Genomic DNA, 16816 nt, shown 5'->3' with positions numbered 1-16816 from the left:
TGAGGAGCTCCAGGGAAACATGATCATTAAGTGAAAATAAGTTCCACCTATATGCCCTTGAGGTGTGATCAGTCATGTTAGCAATCTTAGCATTTAGAAGGCTAATCTGGAGAAAACGTGCTCATAAAGTCTGATGGCACATCACTAGCTGAATACCTGAATCATCAGGGTGGCACAAATAACCCACCCTGCTAAGGAGTCTGCCCTTTCTTAGGGTATGTCTACACGTCAAAAAAGCTCCCTCCCTCCCCCCAGCAGAGAGTCTCAGAGCCTGGCTCTACAGACTCTTGCTATGGCACTAGAAATAGCTATGTTGACATTTGGGCTCAGGCTTTCAAAGGGTGGTGGGTTTCAGCCTGCACAGCTGTTTTTAGTGCTGTAGCCAAAGCCCTGAGAGCCCAGAACTGTAGACCCAGACTGAGACTTGCTGCGGAGTGTGGGGGTTATGTTTTGTTTTTTGCTGTATAGACATACCTTTATTCTCCTCTCAGTAAGACTCCACTTGTTCTGGGACAGCTTAATTGTACAGCAGACCGGCTAAGCAGATCCAAGGAGAATGGTCCCCAAAGACTGAAGCCTTTCAGCAGATATCCAGAACCTTGGGAAAACTCACAATAGAACTGTTTGCAACTAAATGCAGTGTCAAGTGCTTTCTTTCTTGTCAGCCAACCAAGCCCAGCAATGTTGGTCCAGAATACATTTGTTATTTCATTATACTTGTCCTGGTGTATGTACTTCCCTCTCTTGGTCATCATGGGACACTTTTTTTTTTTTTTTTTTTTTAAAGATTTTAAAAAAATCATGATGGTTCTGGATTAGCTAGCTTGTGGAAGCTTGGTATGCCTACCTGCTGATACTCTCCTGAAGGATAAAATTCCTTTGGTGTTATGCCATAAAGCAGGAGACACCTACGTGCATTTGGCTGACTTTGCCTGTGACAGATGAACAAAATGTTTTAACTAATGTAAAAACTACAAAAGATACCTTACTTGAAAATGTTAGTCAGTAGCATTATTTTACAGTTGATTGCCTATCTGAGCATAAAGTTAACTGTAAATTAGGCAGTGAGATGACACAGTGATGGTCTTATTAAAAATGCAAATATAGAAGCTATGTTTCAACTTAATCTTTTAAGGGGTTCATTAATTGTTTTCAGACTGTAAACAAAGTTATTTTATGGCCTTCCCACCCAACTCCAAAGGTGTGCAAATTTGCAAGCCAAAAATGATGATTGTGTGGTAATTGTGTCCCCCTCCCATGTTGGAAGTACACTACAATTAGACCCTTCTTTCTGTACTACAAGCTGATTTATGTCCTCTGATTTAAAAAAAAAAAAAGCTTGTGGTAGAATCCAGTTGATAGGAAAAAGGAGCATTTTGACATAGAGCTACTTAACAGTTCAACTACTTTAAGTCTTAAACAATGTCTAAATATTGTCATTTTCTTAGTATGAATGCAGGATAGAAGCTGACTTATGATCCTACGCTGGGCTTCTCTGATTGTGAATTAAGCTGTCTCCCTTCTGGAGCATGGCCAGTAGGAAGCCTGCCAGACACTGACTGTTTTTAATTTTAAAATATGACTTAAGCTGAATAGAGCACTAAATGAATTTTCTCACGGCTGAACTGAATAAGGTGACTGCTGCTTAGTTGTATATCTATCAAAAACACTTCTAGACTATCATCTTGTTGTTTTAACCATACACTGTTGTATTTGGCATATATACTTTTTAGACCAGGGTCCTGGATGATGCTGTGTGGCAGAATTCTAACAGATTGCTGAATTTCTGTACAAATCCTTTCCAGTGTTGAAATCTTTAGAGATTATTTTTTGTAATACTTCTTTAAAGTCAATGTTTCATTAAAACACTAAGCTAAATAAAGTAAAACTATATACTGAAGGTGACTGAAGAAAAGGCAGCAATATCTAATGCCACCTCTAAGACACAGGTTAGGGAGAGAATTCCAAAACCCAGTACACAGAGAGATTTCAGTAGGAGGCCATAGAGACTGTGTGATTTGTGGAAATAGTTGCACACTCCCATATGCAATATTCTGTTAGCCAAACTTAGTACTATCAAATGATTTGGGGCTCCTCCTTAGCTGTTCTTGTGACATTGTCAAGTGTATCCATGTTGCATATGTAGAACCTGAAATTTCTCACATATTAAAGGGTAGACGTATGTGCAAATTTTAATTCATAAGTTTTGCCAGCACATTTGAGGAGGTCTGCTTAGAAAGTGGCTTAGTGTCACTGACTCTTTATTCGAGGAGTATTGAGTAAAGCAGGACATTGGATAACTTTCCCATTCAACTCTAGGACAGTGTGCTGCAACCCACATTTTGAAATAATGTTCCTTATCTACAGGTAACCCAAGTAAGTGTCTGGGGTTAAATGAAAGGTAAAATAAGGCCTCAAGTTAATTTTGAATTTAAGGTTCTTTATTTTATTTTCACCTTTAAAAGATTCTTGAACTGAGTCTTGATACAATGTACCTAATTATCAGCCAGTAGGTGCATTAAAGAGCATTTACAGCAGAACCAAAACCAGTAGAATGCAAATATTCTCTGAACCGTTTAAGATTTGATCTGCAAAACAAAGGATTCAATACTGTAAGCTGAAATGCCATACTTAAGTCTCCCCCTAGTGTACAGGTTTTGTAATACACACTATGTAAAATTATCCTGTTTTGTAATACCTGCAGTAGGCACGGTAGAATGAATGTCAGCCTTAACTGTGAATCTCCTTACTTTCTTTGAGGTTAAGGTCCTTAATATTGTTTGAATATCGCTTTTTATGGGTTAATTTCTGTGAATTTGTTTTAACAATAGCTTAAAAGAAAGTGGGTGGAATCTTTTTGTGGAAGTTTCAGTGTTCTGTTACACCTTGCATTTAGCACTTTTCATCTGAGACTCTTAGACCATTCTACAAATGTTAATGACTTCCTCTGTGAGGAAGATGGTATTCCTTACGTTTTACTGATGGGGAAACTGAGGTACTGAGTGGTCATCTTGCTTAGGCTCATGGGTGCAGTTTGTGGGAAAACGGCATGTAGCGCTCTTGATGCCAATCTTGTACTCTAACCATGAGACTTTGGCCCTTTGCAGCGAACTGTAATACACTTTTTTGCTCTGTTGGATAATGGAGACTTAATACTGCAGTATGTATGTTTTAAAATTGCATATCCAGTTACAGCACCACTGTATCTTATCTAGATACAGGTTATTTCCCTAGATATAGGTTATTATGGATTCATATTGTGCCATTATTCTGACTATCTTTCAGAGTTGTAAGTCAGATATTAACATTTGACCGAGTTTTACAGCAGAACAGTACTAATTCTCACTAATTAATTGTTTGATTTCTAATTTTTAAAAAAGTGAACAAACATTTAAAAAAACAGGGTACTGCACGACACAATATACACTTTATTTTGACCATTACAGTTTATTTTGTATTTCGAATAGTTCATGGTGTACTAGTAAATGTACTTAAGTATGCTGAAACATTATTAGAGCACTCTGCTGTGAAAACCCTGAGAGGTAGGGAGAAATGGCCAATGTTTGTGTGAACTGGTAAAGTACAGACTGGCTAGGATTTTATTCTAGTTAACGATCCTCTCATAGAAGTATGCAGGGACTGAAGCTGTTTTGATGTATTGTAAATGCACATTTGTTTGAAGGAACTATTTGCTTTTAGATATAGATCTCTTTAAATGGCGTATCCTTCAAACTTTCTCTATAGCTAAATCTACTCAAACATATACACTACTATATTTGAATAAAACTGTGTAATTAAGCACAGTTACTATTTTTAAGGGGCCCAGTCTACTCCTATTGGTATCAATGAGAGGGCTTTTAGCTGTTGCCCTTTTTAGCTGTTGTGGGTGGAGGAACTTACAGTGTGTATGTTGCCCTTTATTTGCGGCTTGCACTTTAGGATGTAAGGGTCTGTAGCTGATGATAAAGAACTTCTTTCAGCTCCAGTGGTAGTAGTCTGTTTTTACCTGTAGGGCTCAATTTCGGGACCTACTTCTGCAGGTGTGTGGCTTATTACTCTGGTATAGCAGTATTTTATGTCCACTTTGTACATGTGAAATTCATAAAGAACAATGCAGTGGAGAACTGGGCCTCACTTTCTTGTGTAGCAAATGAAAATGTGTATATTAAAAAAACCACACTAACCTGGCAACTTCCAAAAATGAAAAGGTTTCCAAAATCAATGAAGATTGTTGAATGACAACGTATGTGCTTGTTGTTATATTTATAGAACCCAAACACTAAAAGCACAGAAATTAATAATTAAATAAATCGACACTGTTTATTTAAAAAAAAAGCATACTTCATTACAACACCAATATACATGTTCTTACTAAACTGCAACATTAATGAGAACCTGCAGTGTTCAGATGAAAACAAACACTATCCAAATGAGTACATAAATCATGTTAATTTGGTCTTATAGCCACATATGTTTCTTTTCAGGGTGTCGATGATGCCTTCTACACGTTAGTTCGAGAAATCCGAAAACATAAAGAGAAGATGAGTAAAGATGGTAAAAAGAAGAAAAAGAAGACAAAGACAAAGTGTATAATTATGTAAATACAATTTATCCTTTATTCTTAAGGCATACTTAAGAAAGTGATTTTTTGTACATTACACTAAATTATTAGCATTTGATTTAGCATTACTTAATTTTCTTTCTGCTTCATGAACCTGAATGCTTGTTTTAAATGACAGTGGAAGCTTTATTCCTCTTAAGTGCCAGTATTCCTTGAGTGTTGGTTCTTGAACTAGCAATGCCCGTGGAAGAAGAAAAAAAAAAAAAAAAACCCTGAGAATTTTCTTAGGATTTTTTGGTGCATGCAAAGCTGCTAACTTCCTATTTTTCTTACCAATTGTGAACTTTAGTTCTGTGTGCAAACAAAATAATGAAAGTGCTCCACAGGCTCTAATATCGTTACTGTGGTTTTTTATCTGGTTGAATAAAAGGACTCGTTAGCATAAGAAATTTTTATTTCCGACTTGTTTTCTTTTATTCTAGACTGACTGCAATATTGAGAGACCAGAAGCCTTTATAGTCTTCCTATAGATTCTGCTTCTAGGCATCTAGTCTTGTAGCATTTCAGATCAACTTCAATGAATGTAAAGATATAACTTTCACAAAGTTTTTCACTGCAATTTGTCATGGTCACTCCTTAAATACTATATTTTTTCTATAAAAAAAGAAAAATTAAAAAAAGACAATAGTGCACATCTGGCAATGGAAAAAGTAAAAGTTCTAATTAAATTGATTTGCTATTGTAATGCTTTGCTTAAGACTTTCACTAACTTTTTGTGTCAGGAGACCCAGGGTTAAATCCTGGTTCCACTGAAGTAACTGACAAATTTCAAAGTAGTTTCAGTAGGGTCAGGATTTCACCCTCAGTGTCACTTCTAAGAAATACTGGAAAGCCTTAACAAATGAGTAATTCAGACACTTACAAAAGTTAATTCATATGTTGATTCAGAGTTTAATCCTAAAAATTAGGTCAGGACCTCTACCTTTATAGATGTCAGAACCATTTTTTCAAGAGTGGCATTAAATATTTCCAAATGCCCATTTTCTGTATAATAGGGGAGGCATTTTAAAGTCCAGTAACCTCTTTAGATTCAGTAATGGCACTTGAATTCAGCTGCTTCATACAGATTAGTTGGAAATCCACTATGCCATAAATATGGGGATGATGGAGAATTTGCACAAACATTCAGTAGGCATAGCTGATATTATGGTTTCCAGAGCTAATGTTGTTTTGTGTTCTGCTGTGATTCTTGTGAAATACTAATTTTGTTTCACAGATTATATGGTTGTTTAGTGGAATAAAATGTCAAGATTGTTACACATCGAAACCAGGTTTTCAGTGTTGTTGTTCCCAGAGTGATTTTTTCTTGTGATTTTTTTCTGATTGGAGTTAATCCATTATTTTGAAGAAGCTTTCATTTACAGTATACAATAGTTTGGTTAATCTGCATCGAACTGAGAGCCAGCTATCTCATGTTGCCAACTCTTGTGATTTTCATCGTGAGTTTAGTAAATTTGATGTTTTTTTTTTTTTAAGGCCCCACTCCTGGAGTTGAGTTGAGTTTACATGAGAATCTCAGCTTGCTTTTCTAATGCTTCTAGCCCTCATAGTTGCAGGGAAGAGCTTGAAAATGTGACTCAACTGTATGCTAAATGATTGAACAGCAGAAGGCAAATAATACACAACGTGTATTGGTCTTTAAAACCTTGTGATTTGTTGGGGCATGATTCATGAATTTTCAGTGGTCATGATAGGCAAAACTGCTATTCCCAAGTTATCCTGAAACTTTTAAACAGAGTTTGCACACTTAGTTTTTCACAGAATAGGATTTTCATGGAGCAGCGTAACTTAAAACGCATGTACAATATCAAAGGTACAACTACATGTGCAAAATGACCTCTTATTTCTACATGGGGAGCAGTAGTAGCCATATTTGAAGGAGAGCTGCAATGGTGGCTAGGGGTGTAGTAAACATACTACCTGTATTTCTGCATGACCCTTACATTTTGTGTGGCTGGGAAAGCATTTCTGAATTTTTTAAAAAATTCTTTCCCAAGCTGCAGGGTATACTTCATACATATGGCCAAAAAGGGGGAAAAAAAAAAATACTGAAAGATGGTGGTGAGAGAACATAATGTTACATCCTAATTTAGGACCAATAGGAAGCGGGAACAAATCCCGGTACATGGTGTAAACATCTAATGTTTTATTTGCAACTTCTAAGTTTAAAACATCTTGAGGTTGAGATTTTGTTGGTTAATTGCATATTTTTAGACACTACTATCAACATATTGGAAGAACGTAGCAGAAGTGGATAGTGTAACTTGAACAAACAAGAAATAGAATCTTAAGACTTATGACTTTTTGTAACTGTGTCACACTGCATGCAAATTTAGGGCTCATTTAGACAGTTTTTATCAATTTAACTAAATTGGTAGAAAAACTGATTTAGCTAAAATTGGTGCAGCTTTCAAATGTGGATGCAATTATCAGTATAAAAGTATCTATACCAAGATAGCTTATTTTAATAAATTTAATCTGTAAACTACCAATTCATTTGAATAGATATTAAAACAGTTTAGACCAGCCTTTATGATCTAACTTTCACAAAATACGCTCATCCTTGCCACTGTTGTGCAGTTTTGTCTTAATATTTGTAGAGACTTGGTGAGGCATGTTGAATTGCAGCTTGCACAAGTTGATCTAATAATTATTCTGCCTTTCCCTATTTGAAATGCTTTCCAAGAACATATCCAGATTGCTATCTTTTTCTGATAGTAACTATTAAATGAACATGTGAAGTCACTTACTACATTAATACATTAGATTTCCAATGCCTGATAGTAGCTTTATGTAACTTTTGGTAAACACCTTTTAAAAAAAAAAAAGGTCATCAGTTAACTTAAAACTGAAATTTTATTCTTTCGATTCTTTTAACCTATACAGTTGTCCTAAAATCTTGTTTGGCTGAGATTATGTAAAAAAAAATTCACCATTTAAAATGCTATTACTGTAATAGTTCCTACATAAACTTCCATTCTTTTGTCAGTACTATCAAGCAATACAACTATTTCCTTCTAAGGCCATCAAGCTGTGGCTCTTTTTGTAAAGTCTGCATAAAGCTACATAGGCAGTAATCTTTCCTAACATTTCCTAATAATTCCACTGTCTTGTGTTTTCATGTTGAAAATACTTCTGCTTTTTCCTCTTGAGTGCCAACTTCTTACTAGAACAATTTCTTAATGTAATATGTTTACCTGGAATGTATTTTAACTATTTTTGTATAGTGTAAACTGAAACATGCACATTTTGTACATTGTGCTTTTTTTTGATGTGGAATATATGCAGTGTGATCCAGTTTTCCCATCATTTGGTTGCGTGACCTATGAATATTGGTCATACCAGACATTAAATTAAAAGAATGACCACTGTTTAAACTTTTTAATGTTTTATAGGAGCATGTGCTGTGAGGTGATCTGAAATTTGTCATTTTTTGTCAAATTGTACTGCTCCTATTTATTGTAATGTAATAAAAATAGTTATTGTGAACTTTTGTTGATATTTAATTTGTTGCTCCTTCCAATAAATGTAATGCTAATCTTTATAATTAGTTAAGTACCCCATGAACTTCATTTATTTGGCAGCCCCTCTTAATTTCTCTTGCTGTTTTGATTACCAACCACACTGCAGTCATCTCTGCCCATCAACTTTTGTGCAAACCACCTACCCCCCTATTTACGGTCATATACTCCCTCTTTTTACAGGAGGATTCTTTCCTTTGTGAAAGCTGTCATGAATAAATTTGGGCAAAACGTTCTAGGACACTGGTCCAGGTCTTTATTGTTCATGTATTACTATAACACCCTATTTTCAGTTGCTTGTAACTTTGCCAAACTTGAATAGTTTGGGCTGAAATTTTCCATGCTGGGTGTCTGCTGCTGCTGCTTATGAACTTTAGCCAAAATGGTTCAGCTGTTTGAGAATGAAGCTAGGGAAAAATACATTGTTTTGCCCAAGTTTAAAAATTTCTGGCAACCTTTTCTCTGAACGGTATCAGTAATCCTGTGCTTTGGAGCAGGGACTAGAAATTTGGCTGAGGTGGTCTCTGCCTGAGGTCCTCGTTTTGCTACTATCCCTATGAAAATCTGCCCAAATGTGGCCAGATTCTAACTAAGCCTTTGGAAAAAAATTACAATTCACACATACAGACTTACTAGAGCTTTGTAGCTATATTACCTGAAGATTCTGTCCACACTTGGTGTGCTCCAACCTGTGGCTGGGCAGAACTTTTCCTGCAATTGGCTTTCTGGGCTGTTGCTAGCTTGGCACCAGAACTGAGAGCATGAAGCCCCTTTTCTGTGCTCTCAATGTTGCCTGGTCACTGAGGAGGGAGTTGCCTGATTCAAATGCAGAGGAGACCAGAGTCAGATCTGGGAGGGGCAGAGTACCTTTGGACAGGGAGACTGGGAGTGCAGGAGAGAAGATGAGACAGGGAATTGGAGGGGATGTTGAGGGGGAAAGACTGGGCCTGGTTGGACAAGGAGAATGGTGTTGGGGAGTGAAATGAGGAATAGGAGGCCTGGAAATGAAATTTCACTCCCCAGAGATGTTCCAAGAAGATGTTCTTCTTTCGCAGACTGGACTCCTTCCTAGCCTGCATCCAGCAATCACTCACACCCCCATAGTTACTATCCTTTGTTCCAGTTTCTTTCAGTGCAAATATTTGTAATAAAAATATACACTTTGATTTCAATTACAACAGAATACAATATATATGAAAATGTAGAAAAACATCCAAAATAATAAATCTCAATTGGTATTCTATTTTCACAGTTTGATTAAAAATGTGATTTTTTTTTAATTGTGATTTTTTTTGAGTTAATCACGAGTTAACTGCAATTAATCAACAGCTTTTTTCATATATGAGCTACCTGATCTGCATTCAGTTTTAAATTCATCTGTTCAGTGAAGAAAACAAAGTGAAGAACCAAATTAGGTTAACTTTCTATCAGAGCATTTTTGCGCATCAAGCTTCAGTTCAAGATAGATCAGAATGGCGGACAAAACCTCTAAGCTAGGAGTATAAGATCATATCTGCATGCCACAGAACTTTATATTCAAATAATTAAAATAGCCACTTGAAATGTAGTAATGTAGCCACTGACATGGTGATCAAATATGTCCTTTGGTTTGGAAATATTTAAGTCTCATTGCCTTTAACATAACCATTCTTCTTTATTCATTCATCCTAGCCACTAACTTGCATTGTTACAAGCGCAGGGTCAACAATATTGCACATCACTTATTCTTATTGTCATCCTCATAGTAGCGCTGTTTCATAGCCCTGTACTTTCTGAGATAATACAAGGCCTCTAGCTCTTTTATTACAAATTCTCCACGACTAATTAGTTGCTTAATTTTTTCTGGATCTTTCACATCCTTATTTTTTAGGAAAGCTGCCTTCAAACGGCTTCTAAAGTAGTCTGCTCCTTTGGGATATTCCCTTCCAAGGTACAGCAGCTTTAAAAACAAAAACATATTTTAGAACTTAGCAATATGTGGCAAAAATGTTTTTATCTAGTTAAGCAAAAGTGCTAATTGCATTCAAGACACTTACATTTTTGTAAAGATTCAGCACTTCACCTCTTAAAGGATTGGCCATTTTTCATATTTCACTGAACATAGCCACTTAATTCTTGTGTGATTATTTACCTGAAGAATAATCAGTTTGATATTAGCCACATACTAAACTAACAAGTGACTGCACTTTAACCATTTATGGTATGATATTACTTACACTAATGCCCCAAATACCTGTTGAATTAGTTTTCCTTAACTTTTGCTTTCCTGAATTAGCAGAAGTGCACTTACAATTTAATGACGACAGATCTTAAGCAAAGTTGCAATCAATTCTGAAAATAAATAATAATTCAATGTATATTCCCTAGTTCCAGAATGTGAGCTTGCTAGCTTCCAACATTAGCATTTTTTATAATTCCCTGTGTTAATATCTAGTTTATATTGCAAGTAGGCAATGTACCCTCGGCCTCAATTAGATTGTTAATCTTTCAAGTACCTTGGCCCTGACAATTCTGAGATGAAGCAAAACTGGCTTGTTTTGCATCTGGAAGTAAGGTATTGTTACGATAAAAACCAAGCAATTGAGATTCAAAAGTGGAAACAACTGAAATAGAAGTCAGTATGGAAAAGTTCTTCTAAGTTCTTTTATACTCTGCTTTTCCTTAGTTTCTAGTCACAGCTGATCTGGTATTTGTGATTAGAAAATAGCTGAACATGAGGTCAGCAAGCTTTACGTTCTGAGTTTAACTCTTGTAACAAGACCGCACTTGAATCCTGGAAAGATTTGTATGAGGAGTAGAGACCCAAGGAAAGGACAGATTTCAAGCAGTCATTTAGCAGCACTCATTACTAACTGTTTTCAGCAACTACTGAGCTGTATGGGGGCAGATCCAACACAGCCGCCTTATGAGTATTCATTTAGATTGCAGGATTCATTTTCCTATGCTTGACTTTATCCTCACACACAGACTGTCTCATCAAATATTATCACTCCATGTATTAGTTATAAGCCTATTTTATTATGAAGTGGAAGCTGGAGGATTTACCTTGTTGGGCTCAAAGTCTGTACAATTACTTTCAACCCAAAGATTCTGGAAAGTTCAGTAAAATGCCTGGGGCTCCTAGGTGCTACAATACTACTAATGAAGGAATTATTTTCAAAGATAAATTTCAGAAGTTTCAAGTAATGCTTCTTTTAAAAAGTTAGTCCTCTGAGCATAAGTGCCTTTCACATATTTAAGAATAAAAGATATTTGAAAAATATCATACTGTGTACAGTTCATTTTCTCATTCTGTTTTTTTTCCTCTGAGATGTGGATGTTGAGCTACATGCTGAAACCCAAGCTCCATATTTGGCTTGAAAGAATATTCAGACTCAACATCCCTTCCCACCAAGCAGGGCTTGAGAGAACTGCAGTGTGGGGTTCAGACTTAATTCAGATCCCATAACAATGTTGCTAAAGCATTAAAAAAAAAAAAAAAGTCGGATCATTCAGAATATTTCTAATGTAATAAACAGGGGGAAAAAATGTGAGAATTGAATCAGTGTACATCCTAAAAGCACTAATTTGCCTAAACTACTACTTTTATATCATCTTTAAATTCCAAATCCTAGCACTATAAAGTTATTTATTAAATGTTGCTTCTAAACCTCTGGCTGTAACCTGACTGACAAGGCCATCGCAACTAAAGAGAAGCATCAGTGTTGACTCCTTCAGGTATTATCAGTGTTAAAACATGTGGCAGCAGAATGACATTACTATAAAGGAAGTGTTTTCACTGCTTAACACAGGGGTGAACAAGCTTTTTGGCCCGAAGGCCACATCTGGGTGGGAAAATTGTATGCAGAACCATGAATGCAGGGCTGGGGTAGGGGTTGAGGTGCAGGAGGGGGTGTGGGAGGAGGTGCATTGTGCAGGAAGGGGCTCAGGGCAAGGGATTGGGGTGCAAGAGGGGTGCGTCGGGTTTGCGGTGCAGGAGGCAGTGCGGAGTGCAGGCGGGGGCTCAGGGCAGGGGGTTGGGTTGCAGAAGGGGTGTGGCACGGGGGTTCATAGTATTCTTTCAAAGTCAATGATTCATTGTAAACTTTTGAAAGAACCACCATAAAATATTGTTCAGAATTACAAACATTTCAGAGTTACAAACAAGGTGTTCGTAACTGGGGTTCTACTGTACCCTTAGTAAATTGGCACTATGTGAATGTAGACAGTGTTGCGACCATGAGTAGGCCTCACTGATGTTAAGGACTGAACTGATTAGATGGGGCAATTAATGTAGTAGGTCTACCTTGAACTCCTGAATTTCTTTAAAAAGATAGTGAAGAGAAGGAGGTACCATTTTAATAGCATCACTGCTTTAATGCAGAAAGTCAAGGTGGGAAGCCTTCCCCTAGATAAACTATTTCACATGACACAGAAAAAAAATCCTAACTAGCACTATTTGGTCCCTGTGATGACAGTCTCTACAGAGGGGCTAACTGACAGGGAGAATAAATTGCCCTCTTCTCAACTGAGCTACTGCCTCCATGATGAAGTTGAAGCCCATTGGTGGGGTGTTTGCACTGCTGCTGCCTCTACCTTTTCTGTGGAGAGAGGACTTCAGTCTCCTCAGCTGTCAGGCACCTTTCACAAGCAATCTAATCACCATAAAAAAACAAATATTAACACTGGAAAGTGGGGAGGGGATATGTTGACAATTTTTATACTTAAAAGTATGATATAACAAGTGGTGTGTGTGTGAAATATAAACCCACATACTTCAAGGAACCCCAGCAGTTCCACCAATACAAGGGATGAGGATACCCCAGTGAGCCCATTCTGAGTCTCAGCTCAATCCTTTGTTTTTACTGAGGAGGTAGATAAGCAGAGTATACGTGACTTACTCTGAGGGCCACTTTTGTTTGAAAAGGGAGTCTCTGCCTATTCCCATTGCCCTGCTGGCTCATAAGAAAAACATGCATAGGCAGAATTGATAAACACACATTAAAAAAATATTTTGAGCCTTTAGCAGATCACATTTTCCAGCTTTTCTTCACAAACAAGGGCTAGATAGAAATGTCTCTTCTCCCCCCCACCCAAACAAAACTGAGATTCTCACATAATCACATGGTTTCAGGAGCTGGAGCTTTAAGGCATCCCTAAAAGTGTTTGAGACTGAAAATAAAATCACAAGAGTTGACAACACCATGGATATCTGTGATGAGAACCTTGGGGCTGGCTATAAACTCTTGGATTGGATTATCAGCATGGGGGTGGGGGCAGCACAGGGCTGTGTGTGGGTTTGGATTGCTACCCCAATATCAGCAGCAATACAGTCATTTAAAGGTATGTCTACACGGCACACTGAACCCAGGATTCACTCAGGTTTGAGCCTACGCCCTGCTTCTTTCAATGTGCAAGTCAGTCTGATTTGGGTCAGCAAGTACTCAGGACCAAGCCCGAAGAACCCATTCAGGGGGAGTGGACTCAAAGCCTAAGTCCTACGCAGCCTCCGGTCCAAGCCCTGTAAATTTGCAGTGTGGACTCAGGTCAAACTGCAGATCCAAGTCAAAAGGTCTGTGCAGGGCAGTATGGACGTGTTAGCTGGGGTAGGGGACCCAGGTCGAGCAACTGTAAGGCCAAGTTTACAGTGCAGTGGGGACGCCCAAGCGCTGGCTCGGAACCAGCCCAGACCCCACAGAAAGAGCCGGGTTCACAGTGCAGTGCAGCCATTGCCCGAGAGCCCCCCCCCCCACTCCCTTGCCTGGCCTAGGGGGCCCCTGGGGATGACGGGGCGCTGCTCTCAGTGCAGCATCCACAAGCCCCCTCCCAAGCGTGGGGCAGGGCGCTGCTCCCCTGGCTGCCCTCCCCGGGGTGGTGCGGGGTTAAGGCCCCTGGGGGCTGGGACTCAGCCTTGGCGTCAGGGCAGCGCCCATCCCCGCCGCACGGGCTGCACCCGGGTCTCGGAGAGAGGAAGGGGGAGGGGAAGGGGGGATCTGTACCTCACCACTTGCCCTGCCACAAAACCATTCGCACACGCTTTACGGCACCTTCTGCCGGCTGTAAAGCGCCACCGATCCCGCCCTAGCTTAGCCACCCCTCCCGCAGAGTGATAAAGTCACGAGCGAGCCACCTCCCCGGGGCGGCCGCGTCAGCTAAGCGTGTGGAAGTCTATTGCGGCTGCGCGAGGGTGGGGAGGAGGGGAGAGGGTTGTCAGGGCGTCCGGCGCGGCTGCGCGAGAGCTCCACGTGGGTGGGACTAGTCGTCTAGGTAACAAGGGGAGGGAGCGGTAAACAGCGCCTCGCGCCGGGCTGGGGGGGACGCGTCGAGATGGTGAGAGCGGGGCGGGGGGGCGACCCCAGGAAGGGCCCGGCCCTGGGGTTGTTTGGGGGGACGGGGGTTCGGCGTCCCCCGGCTCAGCTCCCCGTTCCCATCCGCTCCGAGCCCCGGGGTGCGCGGGGGTTTCAGCCCCTCCCCGCCCGGCGCCCGCCCGCCTCTGAGCCTTTAGCATCGCGGCTTCCGCCTCTCACCCAGCCCGGCGGGGCCCCGGCGCCTGCCCCTGCCAGTTGCACACAGGAGATGAACCGTGACAAGGGAGGCGAGCTGGTTTGCTTTAGTCTCTTCCAGGGGCGCTGGAACAATTTGTGTCGTGGGGGTGCTGAGAGCCATTGAACCAAACTGTAACCCCCTGTATATAATGGAAACCCCTTCAAGCCACCCACAGCACCCCTAGTTCCAGCACCTACTATCCCTTTCCATTACATTGGGGGTAAGGGTTACTGGGACAGTCGGAGGGTTAAACAAAAACAATCAGGTAAACAGGAGGGAGCTGAGTGCCAGTAATCACGGAACAGGTAGAAGGCACTAGGCAGAGGGGCCGTTCAAATGTCTCCCACAAGAGGGCATTTCAGCCTTCTGCAGCCAGTTCTGCTGGGACTGCCAACAAAAGTGCCCATCTAGTACTGATTATGGTGGTGGGTTTTTGCAATGTGGACCTTTATCCCCTAGGAACTGGACGGAGACCACCAAAGCATTTCACACAGGCCACTAAATTGGAAATCCTATTCAGTTATTGCCAATCTGGGCTTGATTTAAAAAGGTAATCTGGAGGAGACAGGCACTTTGGGCCAGATCCTCAAAAGTATTTAGGCTCCCCAAATCAATGAAAGTTAGGAGCTTAAGTATCATTGAGGATCTGAGCCTTTATTCCTCCCTAATGAATCCATTTTTTTTATGTTGTAGGAAATCCCTGGGATATTTTAGCATGAAACTCATCTTTCATTCCCCTAAACTTCACCTTCACACCTTACCAAAACCATTCCACCACAATAGACAGCTTCTTCCACTCCCCTAGAGGAACCCTTTATTCCTTCCCCAGGTATCCATTTCTGCCCATCTTTACCTCCGTGTTCTCTTGCTTCTCCACTCCACTGGCTGCCTCTACATTCCACTTCAATATTCTCAGTAAATTTTCAAAATAATGCATTAAAAATTTAGCCAATCAATGTCCATACATATTAACTAGCTATCTCCTACATATTGCACTGAAAAAGTAACCATTTGGTACACGATACAGTGTCCTGTAGGGATTGAATGTTGGGATACTTTAGTTTCTATTCTTTGCTCTGACTTCTTAGCGTATGTGCAATGTGCTTCAGGTGGCATGTGACCAGGATTCATCACCGAATTTGATCTGCTGGTTGGATCATTAGTTTCCCTGGCCTGGGCAGGGTACTGATGTGGAATGCAACATGAACGCTGATCCATATAACTCCTTGTGTTACTTTTGGAAAAGTCCCTTAGTGTCTTTGTGCTTCAGTTTCTCCATATAAAAAAAGGGATCAATGATACCCATTTCTGTATAGTAATTGATAATAATTGTAAGATTATATGTACTACAAACCGGTGAAAGCAGGAAGCAAGGAGTTCAGACATTTTTACCTAAAACGTACTAGTATCTGATGATGTCAATTGACTTTTAATGGAGAAATTAGAATGGATGTGCTCCCCCAACCTTAACTACAGTATATTGCTATGAAATGTGGTGGTGGTCTGTTAATACCAATAAAAGCAATGAAATTGTGTAATACTGGTGGTTCTCCCTTTCCCCAGTATTAAAGCTCATTGGCTATTCCCCTTCCCTCATATTAAAGTTTTTTCATATTATCTGTTATCAATGGCTAAACTTTGAATTGAAATATACTTACCTATCTGATTTTAATTTACTTAGTAGCTGCATTTCTTAATTATTCCTTATAATTTGTTTAGGTACTATAATCTCTGACTCTCTCTCTCCTTTTTCTCTGAACTTTTAGGGTCCAAAAAAGAAAAAAAAGGTAGGTAGGTAGATATATAGATATATCAGATAGATGTAGATATAACTGCAAAGATACAATCTAGCTCAGACACAGTTTGTTGGACTCAGTAGTGTTCATTTATATAGTTGGAAATAACATTCTCCTCACTTAGGAAATTACAGGGTGAAATTCTATGGATTGTGTTACAAAATCATAGAACTGTAGACCTTGAGAGACCATCAAGTTTAGGCCCCTGCACAGAGGCAAGACCAATTAAATCTAAACAAGTGTTTGTCCAACTTGTTCTTAAAAATCTCCAATGCTGGGGATTCCACAGTCTCCCTTAGAAGCCTATTTGAGAGCTTAACTACCCTTATAATTAAAAAGTTTTTCCTAATATC

General features: G+C 39.5%; 3 protein-coding genes across 19 annotated transcripts in view; 2 read left to right on the top strand and 1 right to left on the bottom strand.

Annotated features, from left to right (window-relative positions):
- The window catches only part of KRAS (KRAS proto-oncogene, GTPase), a 43323-nt gene extending 35213 nt beyond the window's left edge, over nt 1-8110 (top strand). For all 4 annotated transcript variants that reach the window (XM_005296638.4, XM_042848608.2, XM_065568941.1 and 1 more), the window contains one exon: nt 4485-8110. In XM_005296638.4, the coding sequence (XP_005296695.1) occupies nt 4485-4601 (117 nt within the window). In that variant the 3' untranslated portion in view covers nt 4602-8110. The remainder of the gene's footprint in view (nt 1-4484) is intronic.
- On the bottom strand, nt 6044-14277 carry ETFRF1 (electron transfer flavoprotein regulatory factor 1). Of its 6 annotated transcripts, XM_065568958.1 has the most exons (5): nt 14121-14275; nt 13570-13642; nt 12718-12776; nt 10179-10273; nt 6044-10081 (listed from the first exon to the last, which is right to left on the bottom strand). In XM_065568958.1, the coding sequence occupies exons 4-5, from the start codon at nt 10221-10223 to the stop codon at nt 9860-9862; spliced, it is 267 nt and encodes an 88-aa protein (XP_065425030.1). In that variant the 5' UTR covers nt 10224-10273; nt 12718-12776; nt 13570-13642; nt 14121-14275; the 3' UTR covers nt 6044-9859. The 6 variants fall into 6 exon arrangements, with proteins under 6 accessions (XP_065425030.1, XP_005296692.1, XP_005296693.1 ...); XM_005296635.5 differs by lacking the exon at nt 13570-13642 and having other exon boundaries at nt 12639-12776; nt 14121-14277; XM_005296636.4 differs by lacking the exon at nt 13570-13642 and having other exon boundaries at nt 14121-14276.
- Nucleotides 14278-14328: 51 nt separating this feature from the next.
- DNAI7 (dynein axonemal intermediate chain 7) overlaps nt 14329-16816 on the top strand; it is a 50964-nt gene continuing 48476 nt past the window's right edge. For 2 of the 9 annotated variants that reach the window (XM_065568898.1, XM_065568933.1), the window contains exons 1-3: nt 14419-14451; nt 15127-15217; nt 16434-16454. Coding sequence is in view for 3 of the 9 variants with exons in the window: in XM_024103304.3 (XP_023959072.2) it covers nt 14449-14451; nt 16434-16454 (24 nt within the window). In the remaining 6 variants the exon portion in view is untranslated. Of the gene's footprint in view, nt 14452-15126; nt 15218-16433; nt 16455-16816 lie in introns of all 9 variants that reach the window. The other 7 variants (XM_024103304.3, XM_024103300.3, XM_065568917.1 and 4 more) reach the window with 5 other exon arrangements.

The sequence above is a fragment of the Chrysemys picta genome, chromosome 1 (assembly GCF_011386835.1).
Source record: "Chrysemys picta bellii isolate R12L10 chromosome 1, ASM1138683v2, whole genome shotgun sequence".
Lineage (NCBI taxonomy): Eukaryota > Metazoa > Chordata > Testudines > Emydidae > Chrysemys > Chrysemys picta.
The sequence above is the reverse complement of the archived record's forward strand: the minus strand, read 5'-3'. Positions and strand labels throughout refer to the sequence as shown.

What these genes read in the sequence shown, in the direction of transcription:
- ETFRF1 (XM_005296635.5), bottom strand. Translation starts at nt 10,223, where the DNA reads ATGGCCAATCCTTTAAGAGGTGAAGTGCTGAATCTTTACAAAAAT. An exon ending in TGCTGAATCTTTACAAAAAT is followed by an intron (nt 10,082 to 10,178) that starts GTAAGTGTCTTG and finishes TTGTTTTTAAAG; the next exon opens with CTGCTGTACCTTGGAAGGGA.